Source organism: Paramisgurnus dabryanus, chromosome 11 (genome assembly GCF_030506205.2).
Source record: "Paramisgurnus dabryanus chromosome 11, PD_genome_1.1, whole genome shotgun sequence".
Classification (NCBI taxonomy): domain Eukaryota; kingdom Metazoa; phylum Chordata; class Actinopteri; order Cypriniformes; family Cobitidae; genus Paramisgurnus; species Paramisgurnus dabryanus.
In genome coordinates, this window is record NC_133347.1 from 6479412 (window position 1) to 6502534 (window position 23123).

At 37.9% G+C, this 23123-nt stretch overlaps 1 protein-coding gene across 3 annotated transcripts in view; it reads right to left on the reverse strand.

Annotated features, from left to right (window-relative positions):
• The window catches only part of rapgef1a (Rap guanine nucleotide exchange factor (GEF) 1a), a 42507-nt gene that overhangs the window by 14660 nt on the left and 4724 nt on the right, over positions 1-23123 (reverse strand). For 2 of the 3 annotated variants that reach the window (XM_065248364.2, XM_065248363.2), the window contains exons 2-11: positions 21881-22026; positions 21560-21738; positions 19773-19929; positions 19143-19231; positions 18759-18911; positions 14833-14953; positions 12830-13010; positions 12206-12580; positions 7896-8092; positions 5144-5308 (exon numbers count right to left, since the gene is read on the reverse strand). In XM_065248364.2, coding sequence (XP_065104436.1) covers positions 5144-5308; positions 7896-8092; positions 12206-12580; positions 12830-13010; positions 14833-14953; positions 18759-18911; positions 19143-19231; positions 19773-19929; positions 21560-21738; positions 21881-22026 — 1763 coding nt within the window. The remainder of the gene's footprint in view (positions 1-5143; positions 5309-7895; positions 8093-12205; positions 12581-12829; positions 13011-14832; positions 14954-18758; positions 18912-19142; positions 19232-19772; positions 19930-21559; positions 21739-21880; positions 22027-23123) is intronic. The other variant, XM_065248365.2, reaches the window with a different exon arrangement.

The following is a 23123-nucleotide window of genomic DNA, read 5'->3' on the forward strand; positions in this document are numbered from 1 at the left end:
CCGGAAAACACATTACTACTGTAATATCATAAAACATGACACCGGTGATCAATACATGATTTATATTGATATATTTATTGTGATATCAGATACATTAAAGCACAAAATCATAGGCATTCGCGTTTTTGCTTGGGGAGACCTACTGGCAAACAAGGGAACTGCAATATTTGAGATGAGCGAGAGAGTGCGGCTTCATAGTTTTTAAAAATGGTTTAAATAAAATTATTTAAGCCATAAAATATTAAAATTAAACTAATAAAATATAAATTGTCATATTTTTATTTCATTAATAGACAAAATCATAAATGGTCTGGCCTGGGGGGGCACTGCCCCCCAAACTCCGCCTATGCACAAAATACCCAGTAATGGTCTACAGTCACATCTACAGTGAGGCAAGTGATCTCAGATAACACAATTATATTTCAAAACACTGTGTATGTCATTGGTATGTGACACTATCAATTTTTAACCGCAATTATTACTTGCTAGAACTTTTATCGATGTACAATATGTTATTGCGGTACCTTTTCTTTTTTTTTGCTACTTAATTACCACAATACACAGAATACCGGCACAAGTCCACAATGTCATAATAATCGAATATACATTTTTTTAATCAATACACTATGGCAGGGGTGTCAAACTCAAGGCCCGCGGGCCAAATCCGGCCCGCCTCCTCATTTCATCTGGCCCGTGAGAGTTTAAAAATTATGTTAATTATGTGGCCCGCGAGAGTTTTCAGATTATTTTATTGTTATTATAGGTTTTATTTTTGCAAGTTATTTCCTATATAGATTTTTTTTAGCAGCCACCAAAACTAATTTTTGTCCCGCCAAAGTCTTTTGTAATGTAATTATAGTGATAATGTTGATGATTGCATGAGAAAGAATGAGCAGTGCCCCGCACGCGCGCACTATTAGAGTGGGCATGTCTGAATGCGAACGCTGCAGCCTCCGTAGGTCGCATTTCCAGGCTGCATACGTCATCAAGACTGTCTTGTTTCAGAATATTAACAATTATAAAGTTAAATATTATTCTTTGTTTATAGTAAATAGTTGTAATATGCGTATGACTTGCGAATGTAATGGTCAGTTAACTTAAATAAACCAGGCTTGATGACGCTGCCTATGCGACCTCCGCATATGGAAACGGACAGTATCCGCTCGTTCTTTCTCTCCCTCTCTCGCGCCCGCTCACGCGGATCCAGCGAGAAAATGTTTTCCATCTCGTGTACAGAAATTTTTCGCGATGTCCAGCTGGGATTCGTTTATTACGCGTCTATTCCCGCTAAATACGCGAACTAATGACTCATCTTAACCGATTACTTTTAATAAACGATTGAAACTATTGATCTGTAGCCTACAACACTGAACTCATGAGACGTCAGTCAATCAGACACTTAAAGCCAGGTAAAAAAATCACAGCTTTTTTGTAAAGTGGGCAAGAAATGACAAGCGAAGGTAGATGTGTTTAATAAATGCATAATTTTGTGGTGGAGATTGTAAAACTCTTTATTAGTATCTAAAATGCCTCTAATTTTCTGACCTGCACAATGCAGGATAACATAACATTTTGAGTGTACTGTTCTCACATACAACATGTGTTTTTGTCACAACAATTATTTTTTAAATAATCTGTAGAATAGTTGTACTCTATACACTTTGTCATCATTTGCCTGGGCTTCTACTTTCAAAGCTAGGTATTAATTGAGTTATTAACAAAACCAATAGTAAAGCAAATGCAGGGAAAATTATGCAATGTACAGTAATAAAAGAGTTGATACATTCATACAGTCGTTCAAATACAACCGGCCCTTTGAGATTAACTGTAATGCTGATGTGGCCCGGGATGAAATTGAGTTTGACACCCCTGCACTATGGTATTACTGTCTGGTGAAATCAATGCACAATTTACACTCCTACCGCATATTATGTGCTGCAATCTGTCACACAGGTCACTTGTGTACTAACTTTTCCAAAAAGAGGCATTGCACAAAGTCATAGGGCACAGCTAAGCACACATAAAATCATAACAGGCAGCTCTGTCACCCAACAGCAGGTGATCGTGATGAACCCCGCAGGGTGATTCATGTTCAACCCGAGATTTTCAAAAGGTCACAGGGTTTTATACGCTTGCGAGTCTTTAGATCAGTGCGAGGAAGGATTTCACTCGACCCTAACAAGTCAGCCGCACTGTTAATTGAGGCTGTAACACTATTAGTCGCCTGCAGACTACAGGAAGCTTGTGATTCAATTTGCTTTCTGCAGCCGCTCATACAAAGTTTCTGCAGCTGTTTGCACAAAATCAATAATTACACAATCAGCAGGGTTTGCATACATTTACACAAAGATGCTTTTATCTGAAGCGACTTACAGTGCATTACATGCTATACGTTTTATCAGTATATGAGGAGCTTAGATACAAAAGCCGCTAAACGCAACCTCCTTTAAAAATGAGATAATGATGCTAACCGAAATGTCGCTCATCAAATACCATTGCATCAAATCGGCTTAATCCTGTTCTCAGGCCATTCATAAGTTTTACGTTTCTAATAAAAAAAATGCTCATTTACACAAAAACATGTCAGAGGCACCTTATTTTTGCATCTGAGCTCTTCATATGTTTTTTTTTACTGTGATCGAAGCCATTAACATTTGCGCTAATAATGCAATACTTTACCAACTAAGCTACAGACTATGTCGCTCCTACATCTCCAAAACAGGATGTGAATGTTTAAAAATTATAATTGCAATGCAAGGCAACACTGTGTAGTACGAAGACGGATTAGGCCCAAGCTAATATAAAAAATAAAACCATAAAAGTCATTAAAATGCGAGAATAAAGTCTTTATTTAACAAGAAAAAAGTCAGAATAAATATAATTTCGAGAATAAAGTCATTATTTATATAGAATAACGACTTTATTCTCGTTTCATAACGACTTTATTCTCGTTTCATAACGACTTTATTCTCGTTTCATAACGACTTTATTCTCGTTTCATAACGACTTTATTCTCGTTTCATAACGACTTTATTCTCGTTTCATAACGACTTTATTCTCGTTTCATAACGACTTTATTCTCGTTTCATAACGACTTTATTCTCGTTTCATAACGACTTTATTCTCGTTTCATAACGACTTTATTCTCGTTTCATAACGACTTTATTCTCGTTTCATAACGACTTTATTCTCGTTTCATAACGACTTTATTCTCAAAATTATATTTATTCTGACTTTTATCTAGTTTAATAATGACTTTATCCTCGCATTTTAATTTGACTTTAATCTCGAGATGGTTTTATTTTTTATTTTAGCTTGGCCCTAATACTCCTTCGTAGTGTAGATATGCCTCAAGCATTCTGGTTAGGGTGAATTTTATTTATAACCCAACTTTAGCTAGTGAGTAGTGGTGGGCGGTATGACCAAATCCATTTCACGGAATGAATAATTTTATTTCACGGTAACGGTATCTTTCACAGTATATATGTTTTTCAGTTAATATTGTTTTTTGGGATATAAATATTTCCAGAAATGTGCCACTCACTATAGCTTTTAACCAAATGCACCACAGTTTTATATGGGCAAGTTGAAGTTGAAATGCCCAAAAGACAGAATCTTGTTTTTAATTGAGTTATTTATTTTATAGACTATTGAAACTCTAGTATGCATTTATAGTGTTTTTTATGCATACAGTTCATTAAAAATAGGCAATATGTAAAATAAACAAGTATGAATATATGCACAAACCTATAGACTGGATAAATACCTGTATATGAGAGACGGAGCTCTAGATATACATATTATAAATATGACAGCTGCTATGAGGCGATGACCATGAAGTCTGTTTTAAGGTCTTGACGCTCTTTAGCGACCTTAACCTTTGCGTCTCTTTCTTGTCTTTCTGATCAAAGATGTTTGTACTATGAGCAAACGGCACATCAAACTTTCTTTATTTGGCGACACAGCCCCTTGCGCGCACCTCAAGAGACCTCATGCGATATACCTGCTGCTGCATGAGCAGAGAGAGAGAGAGAGAGAGAGAGAGAGAGAGAGAGAGAGAGAGAGAGAGACCTGTGGTGGATTCACTTGCGCTTATTATAACTTACACAAATAACTCATTCATTTATTAAGAGTGGATTATACTACACGTTTCTCCGTCACACTCGGTCTAACATGTGCAGAGTTAGCCACGCCCACTAATTTACATTTCACAGTATAGAGGGTTGGCATGTGACATTACCTTTGGCTAAAGTGACTGCGGTTACGCCCACTGAGTGGCAAAAAGTCATTAAAAAGCATTAGCATAGCGTGAAAAACACGTCTAAAACATAGACTGTAAAAAAAGATGGACGTAGTGTCCGTGACGTCACCCATAGGTTTCTGAAGTACATTTTTGAAGCTTAACGTAGGCGGTGCCTGCCGTCGTCATCTTGGCCTCGCGTTATTGTGCATCAGTCACGGATATCCGAAAACGGGTAAAGAGGCGGGACGTGGGTGATGCTGAGGTGGCTGGTTGCTGAAACCACGCCCTCCTAGCACGACTCTAGTAACAGCAGTGGCTATCCAACGGTTACTAAAGTGGCCACGCCCTTAATCATGCAAAACTTTAAGGCTTAATATAATTTAAACGGATGAGTTATAAAAAAATTCACCCCCCTCACCGTTGTCATGAAGGGCAAAATTAGCTATACAGACCAAAAACTATTTTTGTACCATGCTGTAAACATATTATTTTCTACTGTAAAGTATGGCATTTTAACATGGGGGTCTATGGGAATTGACTCCCTTTTGGAGCCAGCGGCCTCTAGTGGCCAGTCCATGAATTGCAGTTTAAATCACTTCCGTATTGGCTTCATCAGAGAGATCGGAAGGTTGCCCCCAGTCTAAAATGGGAAAAGGAGTTGTGCGATCCGGCGTGGTAACGTGGAAAAGTGACTTCAATGCATACCCTCTATAGACGGAATAGAAAAATCTGTTACGTCTGTCATTTTATTTCACGATAACGGAATATACAGTCATCCCGCCCAGTCCTACTAGTCAGCTTAAAAAAGATATCAAAGATGGACAAGTGCCTTTATTAGTTCAAAAAGAGAAAGTCAAAGATTGAAAAGACATTAGTCAGTGAAACGCAGCTGTGACTCACCGTGGGGACAGGTAGGGAACCCTGGCGACTCAGAGAGGAGTTAGATGCTGATAGGCTGAGAGCAGGTTCTGTCTCACCGGGACCCGGCCCGGAAGCACACTGCTGGAGGTTGCACGAAATAGAGGAGGAAGAGGAGGAGGAAGGAGATGCAGAGTGTGAGGAGGCCTAAGCGGAAAAAGAGAAGCGTGGCAAGGAAGTGAAAAAAGCACATGCAGAGCGTAGATTACCGAGTAGATGAGGGCTTAACAGAGGACAGTCTCGTTTTTATACACGTTTAATTAAATATGAGGACTACTCTTGAGTTAAATCTATTATGCCAAGAGGAAGTAACAGTAGATTGAATCTACTGATTGTAACTCTTCGTGCTGGTTAATACTATCTTGGTAACAAAAAAAGGAAATGACAAGACGCTGAATAAGACTAATAATAGACAGGACGTGCATGTTATTCAGCTAGCTACTATTACTATTTCTGAACTCAGATGTCTAAGCCAGGGGTTTTCAAACATTAAGATGCCATGGACCCCCAAATAAAGATGAACCTTTTGTGATATATATATAAACATTATTATAAACTGTTCAATTCAAATGCATCTATACTACAGCAGCTTTAAAAAGAATTGTGTCTTAATTAATAGCCTCAATTTTAATATTTATTTATTACATATTATATATAAGCGTGGCTTTTTATTTATGTTAACATTTTAAACAATAATAAACAAGTTAAACAAATAAGTTTTGAATAGACTATATAAAAAAGTAGCCATCCATATTGTTTTGTCCATTGTGGTAGCCCTTGCTCACAAAAAGGTTGGAGACCCATGAGGTCCCCTGGGGGTCCCCGGACCCAGTTTAAAAACCCATGGTCTAAGCAACACACCTTTGTAAAGTCGTCTTCTTGGTGATACAAAATAAAAATGATAGAAATCATATCACTTAAAAGAGAGTGATAATGAGTCAACGAGAGACAAAACTAAAAACAGATGCATGAACAACACAACACAACTGAATCAGAAATTCACTTTCAAAAAACATACCTGCATTTAATCTTACTATTATTAATTAATGGTCATTAAATGGACTTTCTGGACTGAAACTCAGTGCATAGCACAATAAAATGGATTTACTTAAAAAAAAAAAAAATCATTCGGTATGATTTAAAACCATTAGGGGGCCCTTGATACCTTCTCTCATGTTTAATGTAGTGTGTAATATAAGTTCACTCCAATATCTATTCTTTGACCAAAAAACCCCACTTCCCCCCAGAAATACAATAAACAGCCAATTGGGACTATAATGCATTTCTGTAAAGTCTAACATTATAATAAAGCGGGTGAGGTCTAGTTAAACTGCTTTTCTAGTCTGTTGTTACCACGTCACAAAAATCAACCTATTCTGACAATAATTAAAGAGTTTGGTTCCAAAACGCAATAAATCTATTTTGACTAATTTCGGTAAAAATGTCTTTTCTATACCAAGAAAGTGACAAAATGAAAACCACTATTTTCTGCTACAAACTTTCACATAGCATCTTTAGGTTATAATACCATTAAAAATTCAAATCCATAATTTGATTTTCAAAGATTTATTATAAAAACAGATTATTTTTTCCACAAAATGCAATAAATCTATTGATTCAATATATAAATGTGCATTCATCTTTGCCATGTTATATTCATTTAGTTGACTAGTGGTATACACCGATTAAAAAATAAACATTAATGGCATTAATCAAAACACTTACTTTCTCATATAATGTAAATAAAAACGGTTTGTGTTAGCATGACAAAAGCTTAATGCTGTCATGTCTTGTAAGAACAAGCAAATGATTAGATTTTAATGGCTTATGTTTTTTCCCCACCACAGGTTTATCAATGCCATCAAAATTATTATTTTGTTTTTGTTTGTTTGTACAAGATGAGGAAAACTAGGATTCCGTGTGTATTCAAAACGCCTCCATTATTTTTTACAATGCGTGGAAAGGTGTGCTGTGATTGGTTAAGTGGATTTAATGCATTCTGCAGAGAATGAAGACTGGCGGTTATCGCGCTTTGGAAAAAAACTGAGAATAGATGACAGAATAACACGGCAGATATCGGATTTTGTGTAAAATAAAGAAATTACTATACAATACAGATTTTTGCTCTTACTTATTTAAAAAAAAATTGTTTATCGCATTTTGGAACTAAACTCTTCAATTGTTTCAAATGAGGATGTCTGTAAAATAAATTTGCATGATTGAATGAAGATAAATTCATATGCGAGTCTGTAATTTTACAAACCCGAAAATGTGTTTCTTGGTTAACAACATGATCATACTTGGTTTAATTCTGTCCTAATAGGGCTTTTGTTAAAAGCAGTAATAGTACCACTTTAAATCAAGTATGTCTGTTTAGAAGGCATCTAAAAACCAAGATCCAAGAGTTTATTTGAACTATTCCTTTAACTTAAAAATTGGCTAATAAGACAGCAGCCTTGGCTAAATAAATCTGAGACATGCTTGTGCAATACAATAAGTGACTGAATGATACAAATAATACGACATCGATCGCTGAGGGCAATGCTACAGCTTCAGACTTTTAATAAAACACTGTGCCACACGCAATTGAATCGATGTAATAACTGCCACTCCAACACTATGGGAAATACAATACCGTTATGATTAATGGTGAATGTTAGCAGAAGTAAATGCATTGAAAGAGCATCTGGGCAGGGTGAGAATGAGAGACATAGAGAATGTATATAGCTCTCACCAGCTGTCTCTGTTTGGGCGGCAGCGCCGGAGGTGGGAGTGGCTCGCCCCCGCTGCTGAAGGAGTCGCTGATGCCGTACACTTCCTGAAAGCGTTTCCTATTGCGCTGCTCATAAATGCTTTCGTTCTGTGGCGTCTGGTAGAAGACGGAAGGCAACGGTTCGGAGTAATCCTCCATAAACTGCATGTACTGTAGGACTGTGAACGATGATGGAGAAAGAGGTCAAATCAACAGGCTGACAGGTGCACAAATGCGAAACAAACACACATAAGATTTGAGAAATTCTGTATTGCAGAATAAACTTTGACCTTGGAGGGCCAGAGTTTATATAGCATGCACACAAGTACTGTATATACACTTTGTGTCATTTATTTAAAGCTTAAAATGTTCATAACCAAGCAGATCTGGAGCACCATATTTATTATTTTTTAGTCAATGGCGCCTTAGATCTGCTTGGTTACAACATGCTTCAAAATACTTTCCTTTGTATTTAGCAAAACTAAGAAATGTATTTTAATTCTTGGGTGAACTAGCCCTTTAAGAAAGACTATAATGTTTTATATTATTTTAAATAGACTAACCCATAAAATACAACGGCAGTAGGGCCGCACAATATTAGGGGTGGGAATCGCAAGGTACCTCACGATACGATACGATACACGGTACATGGACCGCAATAACGAAACTGTGACACGATGCGCCAATCCTACGATAATCGCAGTGCATGACGATATCTGGTAACTATTTAAAAAAACAAAACGTCCAGGAAAAGATTAAATGCATATATCAATGTGTAACATTTCAAGTACATTAAACATTTTATGTTAATAGCTTTTCTTCGTAAACTGATGCATTTAACAACATAATATAAATGTGGTTTGTATAAACATTTCTAACTTTACCAGCCAATCAATGGCATGAAAGCATTTGGACTTAAACGTGACTGAGGCATCTATTATTTTACGCGCATCCTAGAGCCCGACCGATTTATCGTTTTGCCGATTTTATCGGCCGATATGAGCATGTCGCAGATATATCTGTATCGGCGTATAAGCCGCAGATATGCGCCGATATGAACGTTTGTTACAGAACACATTAAATGCATTTGAAAGATGTAAGTACTTGTTTGTCCAGCAGAGTGCGCCATACTGGTTGCTAATGGCGACCCAGATCACTCACTGTAGTGACACCAGCCAATCCCCCACCCCTTTCACTTCAGTTCAGTCAGTCTCTCAGTTCAGGTGGCATTGAAGCAGTCACGCAGTGTCTTCTTCACAACATTTTTACACCTGGTATTAAGACGCGCTTTGGTCGATTGGATTATAAATGGACAAGAGAGACGCATTCCCGCTTACATTTGGTGTTTTTAATCCGTCTCTTTGTCGACTTGCGAGTTAAAACGCAAGCAGGAGAAATGACGCGAGACGGAGAATTGACACGTTTAAACTACGCGCAGCCGTGCACTTATATATCACTATATAAGATTACTGCTGCTTGTGTTGTTAGTTAGCAATTGATTCAATAAGCTCGCGCAACTCTACACCCTTGCTAAATAAAAGAGGCGGAGCGAAGACGCTTTATTTTTATAAAAGTCTAAAGTTTGCACGGAACCCTGGGTTTGTGTTATAAAAACGTTGTGCACAACATTAAACATAGCGTACATTAGTATGTGCTCCGTCAAGCATTGTCTTCGTAACTGTGAGTGGCTAACTAATTTGTGAAGAACACAACTTACTGTAAAGCTAATATTAATCAATGACTTCATAAGTTTCTCTTTATAACGCTATTCTCGTCAAAACTGCAAATGATGCAAGTTTTATGTATTTTGTTCTCTTTGTGTTTTAAAGTTATTTATAATAAGTCAAGTTTACTGTTTAGTGCACTGATATCCAACTAATTTTGGATAATAAAGTTTATTGTTAACTTCTTGCCTATAGTACATATCTTTGTCACATCAATATAAGTGTTGGATCACCACATTTGTGAGTGATCACCACATATGTGAGTGATCATTGCATTGCATTGTATTTATTCATATACAGTATATTATGTTAAAGTATATAGTGTATTCTATGTACAGTACTTTAGTATAATAGTAGTATATACTGAACTATAATATACACATAAAGAATATCGGCCGATATATCGTTATCGGTCTTTTTTTACTCCCTAATATCTGTATCGGCATCGGCCCGAAAAAACGCATATCGGTCGGGCTCTAGCGCATCCGCTATCCTATCTTAGCGTTTCCCTCATTCCAATCATTCATCTGTTTAGCGCCACCACGAGTAAAGTAATGGCGCTGGGAAATCCATTTAGGACATCTTGTTTATTAATTAATGTATCGATATTTGAAGCAAGTGTATCGATTATCGTATCGCCAGAGGTGGATGAACAACAAAGCGCCATACTGGCCCACCGTACACGGTATACCGCGATAGGGCTACTGTGTATTTCACGATGGCAATGGTTTGAAATAACTAAATTTTTTTTAACTTCAAATGTATGTATACTCAAAGTTTTAGCAGATAAACTGGCAAACAAATGGTGCCCGTGTGACTATGCGGTGCTGATATATTTTCTAAATATATTTTAATAGTATTAAAATGAATTAAAAAAAATGTTAAATGGGACAGAGAATGAAAAACCATTTTTACCTTGTCTTTGTTGAATAATGGTAGTCTACCCGCATTCACAAACATACAAAAAGTGCTAGACATGCTAAACATCTCAGTCTCATAGAAATTCCTCTTTTAGAAATGTCAGCCAGAAAACGGCCCAATCTGAAAAACTGATACTTATGACATCAAAGGCATCTCACTGCCCCTCCACTTTAAAATAATTGGCTACATTTTTGAGTGGCAGCAAAGTCAGCCAATCAGCAATGAGATTGCAAGTTAAGCCAGTAGGGGGAGCCAAATATAGGTGTAAAACCACACGTTTAAAATCCCCCACCCTAATAGAGCTATCTGAGAGAGGTTTTTAGGAAACTTCTAAGGCATTACAGACCCAAACAAAATTTTTTTGTCCACATGTCACTTCACAGAACAAGGATAAATACCCCGTTCAATCATTCTATGTCACCTTTAAAGGGACACTTCACCCATTTGCATTAAGCTTTGTATAGTTAGAACCCCAGTCATGTTTTTGAATGGTCATGCATCATTTCCTCAGTTGCCGCTGAGACAGGAGAAATACAGATTTCAGTGTTGCACTTCCTTCTTTCAATGATGTAAAAATCATCATTTTGCATCATTGAAAGAAGGAAGTGCAATGTCTTTGTTGAGGGAGTGAGACTACAAACACCCCTTTTCTCTGTCAAATAGGCACCAAATTCTAAATGTATGTTACATTTCGACTACAAATATGACACACTTTCAATAAAGATTAATGTTTCTACCGGTGAAATGCTCCTTTAAGTGTTATTGTATCTCGCATATCAAATATAGCATAATTTAGAAGTTTGTATACTTGCACATCACATTTTCTTCCGAATAAATTAGAGTAATTCTGACTACAGACAACATCAGCATCTCAGTTTGGCCTCCCCATGAACTTTTATGTTAAGAGACACAGCCCCTATCAAAGTATGACAAAATTCAAACACCCCTCCCCTCCAAAAAACAGTCTTTCAGCGCAAGCTCATTTCCTCTCGGGTTGGGCGAGGCCTTGGCTCTATTCAACCAGAGATTTCTCCAACAAAGGCATTATTCCATCTGACCTCAAATTAAATCTGACATCACCGTTTCCTCACCCCTGCCCGCCACTGAGGGGCTTTACAGTGAAAAACTGCCTTTGCTCTAATGCATCACAAGTCGCACACATCATGCAAGGATTTAAGTGATTGTGCAAACAGCTTAGTCGGCGGAGAACTAGTAAAGCTGTGGCTTTAACTACGGTATTTCTTTGATTGTGAAAATGAAATGTAGCTACAAAATATTTTGGGATTGTAAATGTGACAGAGCATTGCTTTATTTGCATTTTTCTGTCTTACTTTTAAAACGTTCACTGTTCATGCAAAAATGAAAATTCTGTCATTGTTAATTTTTATACGTCAACCACTCACTCCTTGACCTTGCAAATTACATTCTCTATGCTGTACATAAATGAGACGCGTTTGCTTCAAAAATCTTAATCCTAAAATCGTTCTCTTCAATGCAAACTTTAAATCCTCATTTCCATTGTTTATATTTATACTTTCGGTTTCGACCAGCGAGAACTAATGTGACCGCCATGCATGGTGTGATATACACACTTCTGCTATTTGCCGTATCATAAACTACACATTCAGATTCCTTGAATTTACTTACTGTGCCGACTCTTCTTCTCCGGCAGGGGCGGAGGGCTTTGGGGAATGTGCGGGTTTTCGACAGGGCTGAAGTTTGACATATATACTCCAGAGTTCGAGGGTGGCATGGATGCAAAGAGTGGGAAGGGTGGGGTTGGCATCTCCTCATCTGGAACGTTGTCGTATTGAGAGTGAAGTCGTTCCACAGGAGGCAGAGGGGGCCGACGCTCCTTTTTGGGGAGAGCGGGTGGCATCGACTGGACAGGGAATGAAGACTCATGGTGGGACTCGGGGAGAGGGCTCAGACAAGCCCCTGTATGTGAGTTAGGGATCTGGTCGACGCTTGACAGATCCTGATGCAGGAAGTCATAGTCGGGGTCGTAGCTTTCTGCTGTGTCTGAATAACAGAACGACAAAACAGAAGTCAGTAAATATCATTTAGGAAGTCAGCAGATAAAATGCAAACACATTAAACCATTGTGCATTGCTGGGAAATAACTACTACTAAAGTGACAGCAGCAAAGCGGTTTAAAACTGAGTAGCTCTTTAAGCATGATGTGAGTAAGCTACAGTTTCAATGTACCTTCTCCAACATTGATCTTCAATGTAATATTAAAAAGTAAACGATCTTAACGCCGTGTCTCACCCAGAGTCTCACAGCTGGTGTTACGAGAGCACTGCCCACTGTCCTGCTCCAATGATGAAAGCTGCTCGTCCGACTTACTCAGTCCTCCGATACTGCCGCAGGGGGAGAGTCGTGGAGACTCCCCTCCATAAGATTGACTGCCGCCGGAAAACCGCCTCTGTAATGCTTCTGCCTCATATTCCTGGAGAGAAAGATAAAAACAATTACACTCAAAATCACCTTTAGCCTAGAGACAAAATGATACCAGCACTAGACATTAGCTCAGATCCACATTTCTCTATAATTTAAAAATGAACGTAATGGGCGTTTAACACGGTATGTGTCAAGCGGCGGAAATCTGTGTCGTTCTGTGCAACATTTAGTGCAAATATTTTAGATTCACTGGTGTCTGCCGTGAAGGTGTCTGACTTCCATTATGAGCGCGCATCCCGTATGAAATGCCCTTTAGATTACTAGTTGTCCAAGCTACTGACAACATTTAAGCTTTCACAGTACAAAAGCTTGTGTAATAACGCTTTATTATCACGACATAAAGATAAACTTTTAAAAACCTGTCTGATAATTAAAATATAGGCCTTAATATTAATATAAAAAATAAAATAAAATTTAAGTTTAAGCAGAGGCACTTAAAATTATCAAAAACTTAAACTGCAAAAAATAAATTGAACTTAAAATAGCAATATTTGTTAAAGGGGTGGTTCAATGGTATTTCATGCATTCTGGCATATTAAGACAGTTGTTTCCTCATGCTAAGCGTAGGCAAAGTGTTAAAAAAGCAGTTGGGCGCGTTACAGAGTATTTCTGTGCTGAATACACTTCGCCAGGGTTCGTACAAGTTTCGGAAAGTTTTTTCGATTACCGGTCCAGCTTACATTTCAGGGGTTCAGGTCAATCAGTGGGAGACGCTATAACTTACAAACATCACATCACGCGACAGCTTTGTTAAATTTCAAAACTCAACAATGGCACGAAAGAAGAAGTGTGTTTTTGGATGTAAGAAAAAGAAAGTCAGCCTTATGAAAACAATGGATATAGTTTATTATCCGGGGTAGCAGCGGAGTTTTGCGTGTGTGTTTGATGCTCTGGATTTCATAGAAAAGTCCCAACCGGGTCATGAGCTGCATGCGTTAAGTAATATTACATGTTCGTGTTATTTATATAATATGCACGTGCCTATTTCCAACATAAGACAGTGCCTACATAAGACATATGCACGTGCCTATTTCTTATGTTGGAAATAGGCCCGTGCATATTATATAAATAACACGAACATGTAATGAATCATAAGTTAAACAGTGTTGTATAGTGTTGCATGACTCGTACTCGCTCCTCCCGCGGTAGTAACTCCTCCTTCTTCATTTTTTCGTACGTTATCGGAAAGAATTGGTAAAGCTAATCTTTCTTTTATAAATCTGATTAAACTTAAGACTCTTCGGAGATATAAAGGATGTAATACTACTCTATGGGTACTCCAGATTAACATCAGAAATGCAGAAACAGCGTGTGTTATGTGAGCTTTAAATTCATAAAAAATATTTATAAAAATGACACAATCCTCATTTCAAAATGACTAAATATTAAACTAAAATGAAAATATAAAATAATGCAAAACATTAATAAGATAAAATAAAGCTCATATTTTTGTTCACTAAATGAAAAACTGCAACAGATGCTATCACATAACAGGCATCCGCCGATCTGTTTACACAGCATTGATTTATCAAACTCACTTTAAATCTGGTCAATTTAGTTACCAAAAGCAGTTATCACTACCATTTGCATCGAAATTGTGTGTGAATGCAACATAGCAAGCATCTAAAACACTACTGACAACCATATCCTGTTGTTATGTAAATCCAGCCATGGTGATGTAAATTGCAATGATATTACAAGTTGTTGACTCACAAGACTCAAAAGAAAACTTATTCAAGTACAATTTTAAGGAATGCTTTAAAATTGGAATCACTGTTGTTAAACAGCTGGTTTCTCTGTGTCTATCTCACCTGTCGACAGATGCCTATAGGAAGACTCGATCCACTTATAGTGCGGCTCATCGGCGCTACGACAGCGATCCTCGTGGGAGACGGCGCAGACTGACGCTTCTTTGGGGGAAGCGCTGGTGGACTGCAAGAGGAGCGCAATGGCAAAAAAAAAAAAACATTGTCAAATTGCAAAGGGAATAAGTCAAACAAACCACTGATGCATACGGAGTAATAAAAATATGCAAGCAATACAGCTGCACTTTCTGCAAAACAAATCTACAGACCGCAACTCTATAAATCAATCAATCTGGTTTGTTTGGTTAACAGTTCAGTTACGGAGCAGAGACTAACTGACTCATTGATAAAGCTGGGTATTTTTGGCTGACATTTACTAATACAGATTATTTATCTTCTAAATTAAATTATGTCTACATGCCGGGGTCATTGCAAGATCACATAGGTCTTTAGTTTCACCAGACATGAGGTTTGAAAAGAGATTTCTTGCTACGAAACTATGAAAACACCTGTGGCCACTGTTGTAGGGGTATTGATTTATTAGGGGACATATCATAAAAATGTGACTTTTTCCATGTGTAAGTGCTATAATTGGGTCCACTGTGCTTCTATCAATCTAAAAAATGTAAAAAAGACCAATAACTAAGTTTTGGTAAACCATTTATAATACCGTTCCTTAATCTGCACTAATCTGTTTTTATTTCATCAGCTCATTTGCATTTAACAGGACACACCCAAAACCCATAAAGTGGCAATTTTAACATGCTATAATAAAATATCTATATGGTATTTTGAGCAAAACTTCACATATGTACTCTGGGAAAACCAAAGATTTGTTTTACATCTTAAAAAAGTCTTGTGAAATGTCTCCTTTAAAGTAATGCAGAGCTGCTGGTAAAGAGATGAGACATCTTTACAGCTGTGAGCTGAGTAATGGTTGGCCAGGAAAGCATCCACATGCCATTTCTGTGACCTAACTGAGCTTCAAAGGACTTCTGGGATATTAGGGCTGTAACAACCAAGTAACCAAATTGTTTAAAACTCAGGGCACCAGACTGCCACCAAATGGTGGCATTTTGCCACCAAAATTTGAGAGTGTGCCACTGAATTTTACATCCAGTCGCACATGTGCCACCAGTAATTTTGACCTTTTTTTTCTGTTGTGATACTGAATTTGAAACAGCACATTGTACTTTCTGCATCTTTCATCAAAGTATGTATTTGTAATAAAGTGGAAATTTGTAGAAATGTGATTACTTGGTTAGCATGTTGATTTACGGTGTGTGTGCCCCTAAATTCTTTGGTTGCGCCCCTAAAATTTTCAGTTGGTGTCTTTCTCTGTTTAGTCGAGAAGAATTAGTTTTTTGAGGAAAACATTTCAGGATTTTTCTTAATTTAATAGACTTTATTGGACCTCAACAGTTTAGTTTAAATGCAGTTATAAATTGCAGTTTCAAAGCAGCTTCAAAGGACTGTAAACGATCCCAAACGAGGCATGAGGTAGCCTGACTTCGTCATACTTAATTCTAGTCAGAATTTGAGTCTGATAGCGCTCCATTGGGCTATGATTATGAGGCGAGTCTCAAATGAAAAATGCCTCTGCACTCAATTGGACAAACCTATGACCAATCAGAGCAACGGAGTGTGTGACGCATGTTGAAATGACGTCTTTTGCAGCCTGACCGAACTGCTAGTTTTTTCGCTACAATGACCCTAACATTGTGATTATACTAAGTCTGATTTTGCGAACGTACATCAACACCTACTATGTTTACAACATTTCATTTATATCACAACATTAAGTATTTACTAAGTCATACAGTAAGACTATCTCTTACCATTTGTACATTAGGTGAACTTCATCCACGACGATACCCATTACGTTGGCTTGAAAAATATCAGAGCCTAGCATGTCCCTCCACTTATGCAGCAGCCACGATTCCGGGCTTCCGAAAAGAAGCTGGCAATGACCGCTAATTATATCCATCTCGTCGTGCGCGCCGAGTTGCATCGCCGTGATACCCATTTCAGTTGCTTCTTTAACTTGGTCCTCCATAAGTGCGACCAACTTTTGCCGAATCCCGTAGGAATTGACGGCAAAAACATCTTTCCGATCAACAAATGCCTTGCTTGCGTTTCTCTGTTCCTCTTTTAAAACAATGCTCTGTTGATATCTTATAGAACAGACTCAATGTCAGAATCCAAACATCTGAATTCTACAGCGGCAGCCATTTCATTGTAAATAGATTCAACACACGCGCTCTTTGGTGATGTGGTTGATTACGTTACTGTTGATCATCTGTCCATCATCGTATAAATCCCACCCTGACAATTTGATTGGTTGACCAGCTTTGGGTCTAGCATAGTAGCTCCTCAAAGGAGAAACCCCAGACCGATCTTCCCGTCCTCAAAATGTTGTGGGCGGGGCTAAGATCGGCTGGCACCCAGGCTAGGCATGAGGGTATCTAGTAAAACGGTAATAAAAAATATGCACTTTAAAACCACAACTTCTCGTCTTGCACTAACAGTGTGACGCATCAGCCTGACCTCACACATTGCTTAAGCACTTAGAAAGGTCACGCATGATAGACACAAAACTACCGCCCCAGTGTTTATTCGGAGGACCGTTCCGACATTGCTGTATGTGGAATGATACTAATCAATGTCTTTGCGTCAGTTAATTGTTTAAAATGGTCCGCAAATGTGCGTTTCACATGACGCATGACCTTTTGACATGCTTAGGAAAATATATAAGGTCATACGGCTAGCGCAAGACGAGAAGTTGTGGTTTAAAAGTACTTATATTGTATTTTGACAATCATTTCGCTAGATATTAAGACCCTTATGTCTCGTTTGGGATAGTTTAAAGACATTTGAAGCTGCATTGAAACTGTAAACTGTTGGGGTCCAATAAAGTCTATTAAACTGAGAAACATCCTGGAATGTTTTCCTCAAAAAACTTTATTTCTTCTCGACTAGACAAAGACATAAACAACTTGGATGACATGGTGATGAGTAAATTATCAGGATTTTATGGTTAGAGTAATCCTTTAAGTAGTTTTTACAAGCATATCTTACAAAAAACATTACTGATATGCATTTTGAGACACAACAATGGCATTGATGTATGTTAAGCAATGTCAATGCAAGATGTTTTTTAAATTAAGGCAGCTCAAGCGTACATTTTAGTCTGGGACTATCATAAACCCTGTCCGGGAAACCACCCCATGGTCTTGTTGTTGAGCTTGAAGCAGATGAATCAACGTAATGCTCTTTTATTCCATTGGCACAGCTTAATCCTCATTCGTCTAGACTTCCCTCTCTCTTCTCTTTACATATCTGTATTTAGAGAAGAGCCGAGCTCATTTCTCAGAAAACAGCCCGTTTGTCAATGACACTCAGGCAGAGGAAGCCGAGCCCCGCGCTGCTGCACCGTACAAAGACCAGAGTTCTCGAGTACGCCTCTATTTATATCTATCTTTCACACAATTTCTTTTAGACTTCCCGCGAACAATCAGAAAGTGATGGGGCTTTGCGAGCCAAACACCTTAACCATACGCACTTTCAAAACAGATCACTTAAGATACCCAGATGTTTACTGCATGTAACCCAGATAACAGATGATACAACATGATAACTTGACCCACATCTTGTTTTATCTCTTAAACTTTTCTATACATGTACCCTATAAAGCTTGAAAACAAAATAAACATCTTTTGCAGACCATGAAGATTATTTACGACTTAGTGAGCGACCTACAAAGGCTGCATTTTAAAGCATCTTTAGGCATGCAAAGGTATGCCGTGGTTGTTTTTAAAGGCAAACTTTAAAGTAGCACTGCATGTATTCTTTTGCATGAAATACAATCCCATAATGCACTGCAGCAACAGCTCACTAGATTTTAAAACACAGACATAGAAAGATTTTCATACCAGTGTTCAGGCACTTTGAGTCCAGGTAGAGGCGGTTTAGGAGGTTTAGGAGGGGCCACTTCATCTTCGGGGAGATTATTTGGGACTTCTGTAGTCTCAGGGGTATCATTCACGACATTTACCTTCGGCTCAATCAAAGGGGGATCTGGAACACTGGCAGTATAGAGGTCAAAATGAATGACGTGGTATTTTAGTGTTGGCAAACACCACACACAAACTACATACTGCAGGTTGAGATCTCAAAAAACAACAACAACAACCCCTAAAGCAACCAAATGGGCATGCTGCAGTTGGTATTTCATAATACTGTACCTTTTAATTTGTCACTTAGTAGAAATCTTTCTGAAGGGCAAGAACTATTTCACAAAAAGCTTTTTCAATTACCGCTGTGGACTGGTGACTGGAGGCAGAGTTTTGATGGGCGTCGTAGGCGAGGGGTGTTCCTGCTTCTCAATGGCGACTTTAACAAGCTCCTACAGGAAACCACAGGCAGAGTCATCTCTGCACACAACGCTATCGACTCAAAACAAAACCTATGACTACATACAGTACTGAAGAAATATGTATGGAGAGTAGATGAAGATGTTAAACATAACAAAACAAGCCGCGACAAAGTTCAGCTGAATGTTAAATATAAATGAGGGTAGTTGAGGATTAATCCTGACAGGCGTATTTAAAGGTAAAGTGTGTCATTTAAAAAGCACAAGCATGACCAAACAGAACTGAAACACAAGCTTTGCTGAGCAAACACAATCCCATGACTAAACATACACAACTCGTGCCATTGGTTGAGCCAATGTTGGGCTGTTTGGGACCAACAGAGCAATGTTTTGATAGCGCCACAGTTTTTGCAAAATCAGACTCATTATAAATTCATTTTAAACTGGGATAAAAGCATTGTAACATTAAACTTGAAAATCATACCATAGCTACATCTGGTTAACAGACAAGGCATTAAAGCATTATTCATTTATAGTCATATGCTTACAGTATGTGTCGCAGATAAAACAATACCTTTACACCATCCAACACTGCTTTGATCATATTGGTGGCGGCTGTTATTGTTTCTTTATCCTCCAAGTTCACGCCCTCCAGCATCACTTTGTCCGACCAGCCAATGAGGTTTGCTAGACTCTGATAGAGTTCACTTAGACAGGATGACACTTTTGAACTGGGAACAGATGGATGAAGAATTCATCTAAATATTACACAGTAATAATGCGAAGGTCAAGATACCAAAAGCTAAAAAAAATTAGGCTTGTTTCTTACTGCACAGCAAGTTATCTCAAGCTGGCCGTTGGAATCATTATACATTAGATTGTAAGGGCTTGACACTGTCCGCTTGTCCGGGACAAGTGAATGTTTTGGATGGGCGAGTGAGATATAATTTTTACTTTTTTTATTTAAAGATGTTTGCACAACAGGTTCTGTACACACACCGTGGCATCAGTCGCTCCACTGACTGTACTTGGGAGACTTTTGATTATTTTCAGATGCGGAGCCATGAGCAAAGTTACAAAAATGCAGTGCACATCACCACGCGCACGCCCACCCACTTCTTGCATACACAAATGTGGACATGTGCATGGCATATTTGTAACTTGCATGCGGCTTCGCATCCTTCCTGACCGCATATTAGTTACCCATTATTCCCCTTGTCGGATGTGCCGAAATAAATTGTGAATCTGTGAAAACTGAAACGTAATTATAATTATAAAAAATAACTGCTTTAATCAGGTATTTCCAAATTGACATGGCTGAAATTTGGTCATTTTTGTCTCTGGGCAAGTTTTATAATGAATAAAGAAAATGTACTTACAATGCTTAAAGGGACATTCCACTTTTTTATTCTCATTTTCCAGCCCCCCTAGAGCTCCTGAATCTTCCTGTTTTGGAATCAATTCAGCTGATCTCCGGGTCTGGTGCTAGCATAATCCATTAAATCTGATGAGACCATTAGCATCGCGCAAAAAAAATAACAAAAGAGTTTCTATATTTTTCTTATTTAAAACTTGACTCTTCTGTAGTTACATCATGTACTTAGATCGACAGAAAATTAAAAATTGCAATTTTCTAGGCAGTTATGCTAGGTACTATACTTAAACTGGCGTAATAATCAAGGACTTTGCTGCTGTAACATGGCTGCAGCAGGCGTAGTGATATTACGCACTGCAACGAAAATAGTCCCCTTGGTTACTTTCAATAGCAGGGGACTATTTTCAGGCACTGCGTAATATCACTACACCTGCTTTAGCCATGTTACAGCAGCAAAGTCCTTGATTATTACGCCAGTTTGAGAGTATAGTACCTAGCATATCTGCCTAAAAAAAGTTTCTACCTTTTAAGTTTCTGTCGGTCTTAGTACACGATGTAACTACAGAAGAGTCAAGTTTTAAATAGGAAAAATATTGAAACTCTTTGGTTATTTTTTTGTGCGATGCTAATGGTCTAATCAGATTCAATGGATTGTGCTAAGCTATGCTTAAAGTGCTAGCGCCAGACCAGGGAGATCAGCTGAATGGATTCCAAAACAGTAAGATTCAAATGTTTAACTCTGGGGGGAGCTGGAAAATGAGCATATTTTCAAAAAAAGTGGAATGCCCCTTTAATGTCAAGCCCTGGATTGTTATGAAGTTTTAACCCAAACCTACAAAATACTGCTGTGTAAACACCTTAAATAATCTCCTATACTATAACCTGTTCATTTGAGTGTCAATATGCATTTACATGTGCAGATCTTGGTGATTTAAAGACTGAGATCTTTTGTAAAAGTGAGTGACTTTGGAGGAAAGGTAATTCACCTGCTCAATATCTTGTTATCGAGATGAACCAAGTTCGTGATGGCCTCCAACACTTTGCTTGCGGAACCAGGAAGCATCTCCAGGACCTTCTTGTCCAACACCATTTTGTCAATTATTGTTTTGAAGTACCGCAAGGCACTAACCACTTCTTTCTCACGCTCATCTAGTTGATTCAGACTCTAAACATACCCAAACAAACACCATTAAAACCTCAATCTCTATTTGCTTTCACATCTACATAAATGTTTTCAAACATCGAAGTGTGACTACTTCTACAACAGAAGTTAGATTAAAAATATCTATGGCGACGCCCTTTCTCACCTTGGTCACGGTCTTTTCTGGAGACTTAACGGGTTGTTCTGGTGGCGGTTTGGACTTTTTGTTTGATGGTGTCCTTTTGATTTTTGGAGAGTGGAATTTATCCTTTAGTTTCATTGTAAAGGATGTCAAGTGGGAACGCTGGGATTCTAGAGAGAAACACAAACAAATCGATACGATGATTGTTCAGCTATCAAGTGTGATGAAGTTCCTATCCTTTATGAATATTTACATGACTTCAGTAAACACAGCCTGGAGTTTACTGCACTGTGAGACAGCAACTTTTGTCTGCCTCTCAGGAATACACGCAAGAGGACACTCGGGTCTCTGTGTATGGTGAAAACCTCTTTAAACTAGTCTCTGTGGGATTTAATGTGCTTTTGGAGCGTGCCATCCTGGAATTCTGGTGATGACAACATCGAAAACAAAACCATTTAGGGACTGCTAGTGCTAGGTGGCATTATGTACCATAAAAATACATGTGTCACTTTATTCTATAAAACCTATTTTTTAATAATAAATACTACTTTTGTTTTCGTATCTCAAACTTGAAATGGCAGGCGGGGCAACTGTCTGTACAATTTAGTAGTTAAACTGTTAAAAATGGTGTTTAAATGATCTAAAATAAGATACTTTGGCTAACAACAAATGTAACAAATATCAGTACTTGTTGGGATATTAGGATAATTAAAAAACTTTAGATTTTCTCAAATGTCCATGTAGTACAACCACAAGGCCTTTAATTAAGAAGTTAACTAGTATGAACAGTAAACAGGATATCACATCATCCAGTAAACCCACGGTGGTCTTTATGGCTGAATAAAGTTTGTAGATTTTTCTCAAATCCTGAAAAATAGCTCCTTTCATGTAATGGGTAGGCTGGTACACTTTCTGTGTCAGGTGGTACAACCAATGTAAAACTACAAATATAAATATATATATATGGTGGCACATTATAATTATATATCAAACACATTATAATTGTATTTAAAAGGTATATTCATGAATTTGATGTCACAGCCAAAGCTTATATCAGCATCCAAGTAGAAGTCTGATTAATGTAAATTAATTGCAGAGGTCAGGTGGTGCAACCAGAAAGGCAAAGGGTGCAACTGCTATGAATGCTTCTATAAAAATAAACAAAAAAATAAGGTAAATAATTTGAATAAGATAATAATTTAGCAAATAATTTTAGTGTTAATAAATGCAAGTTAAGGTTGTCTATAATTGCTATTATTAAAAAAAA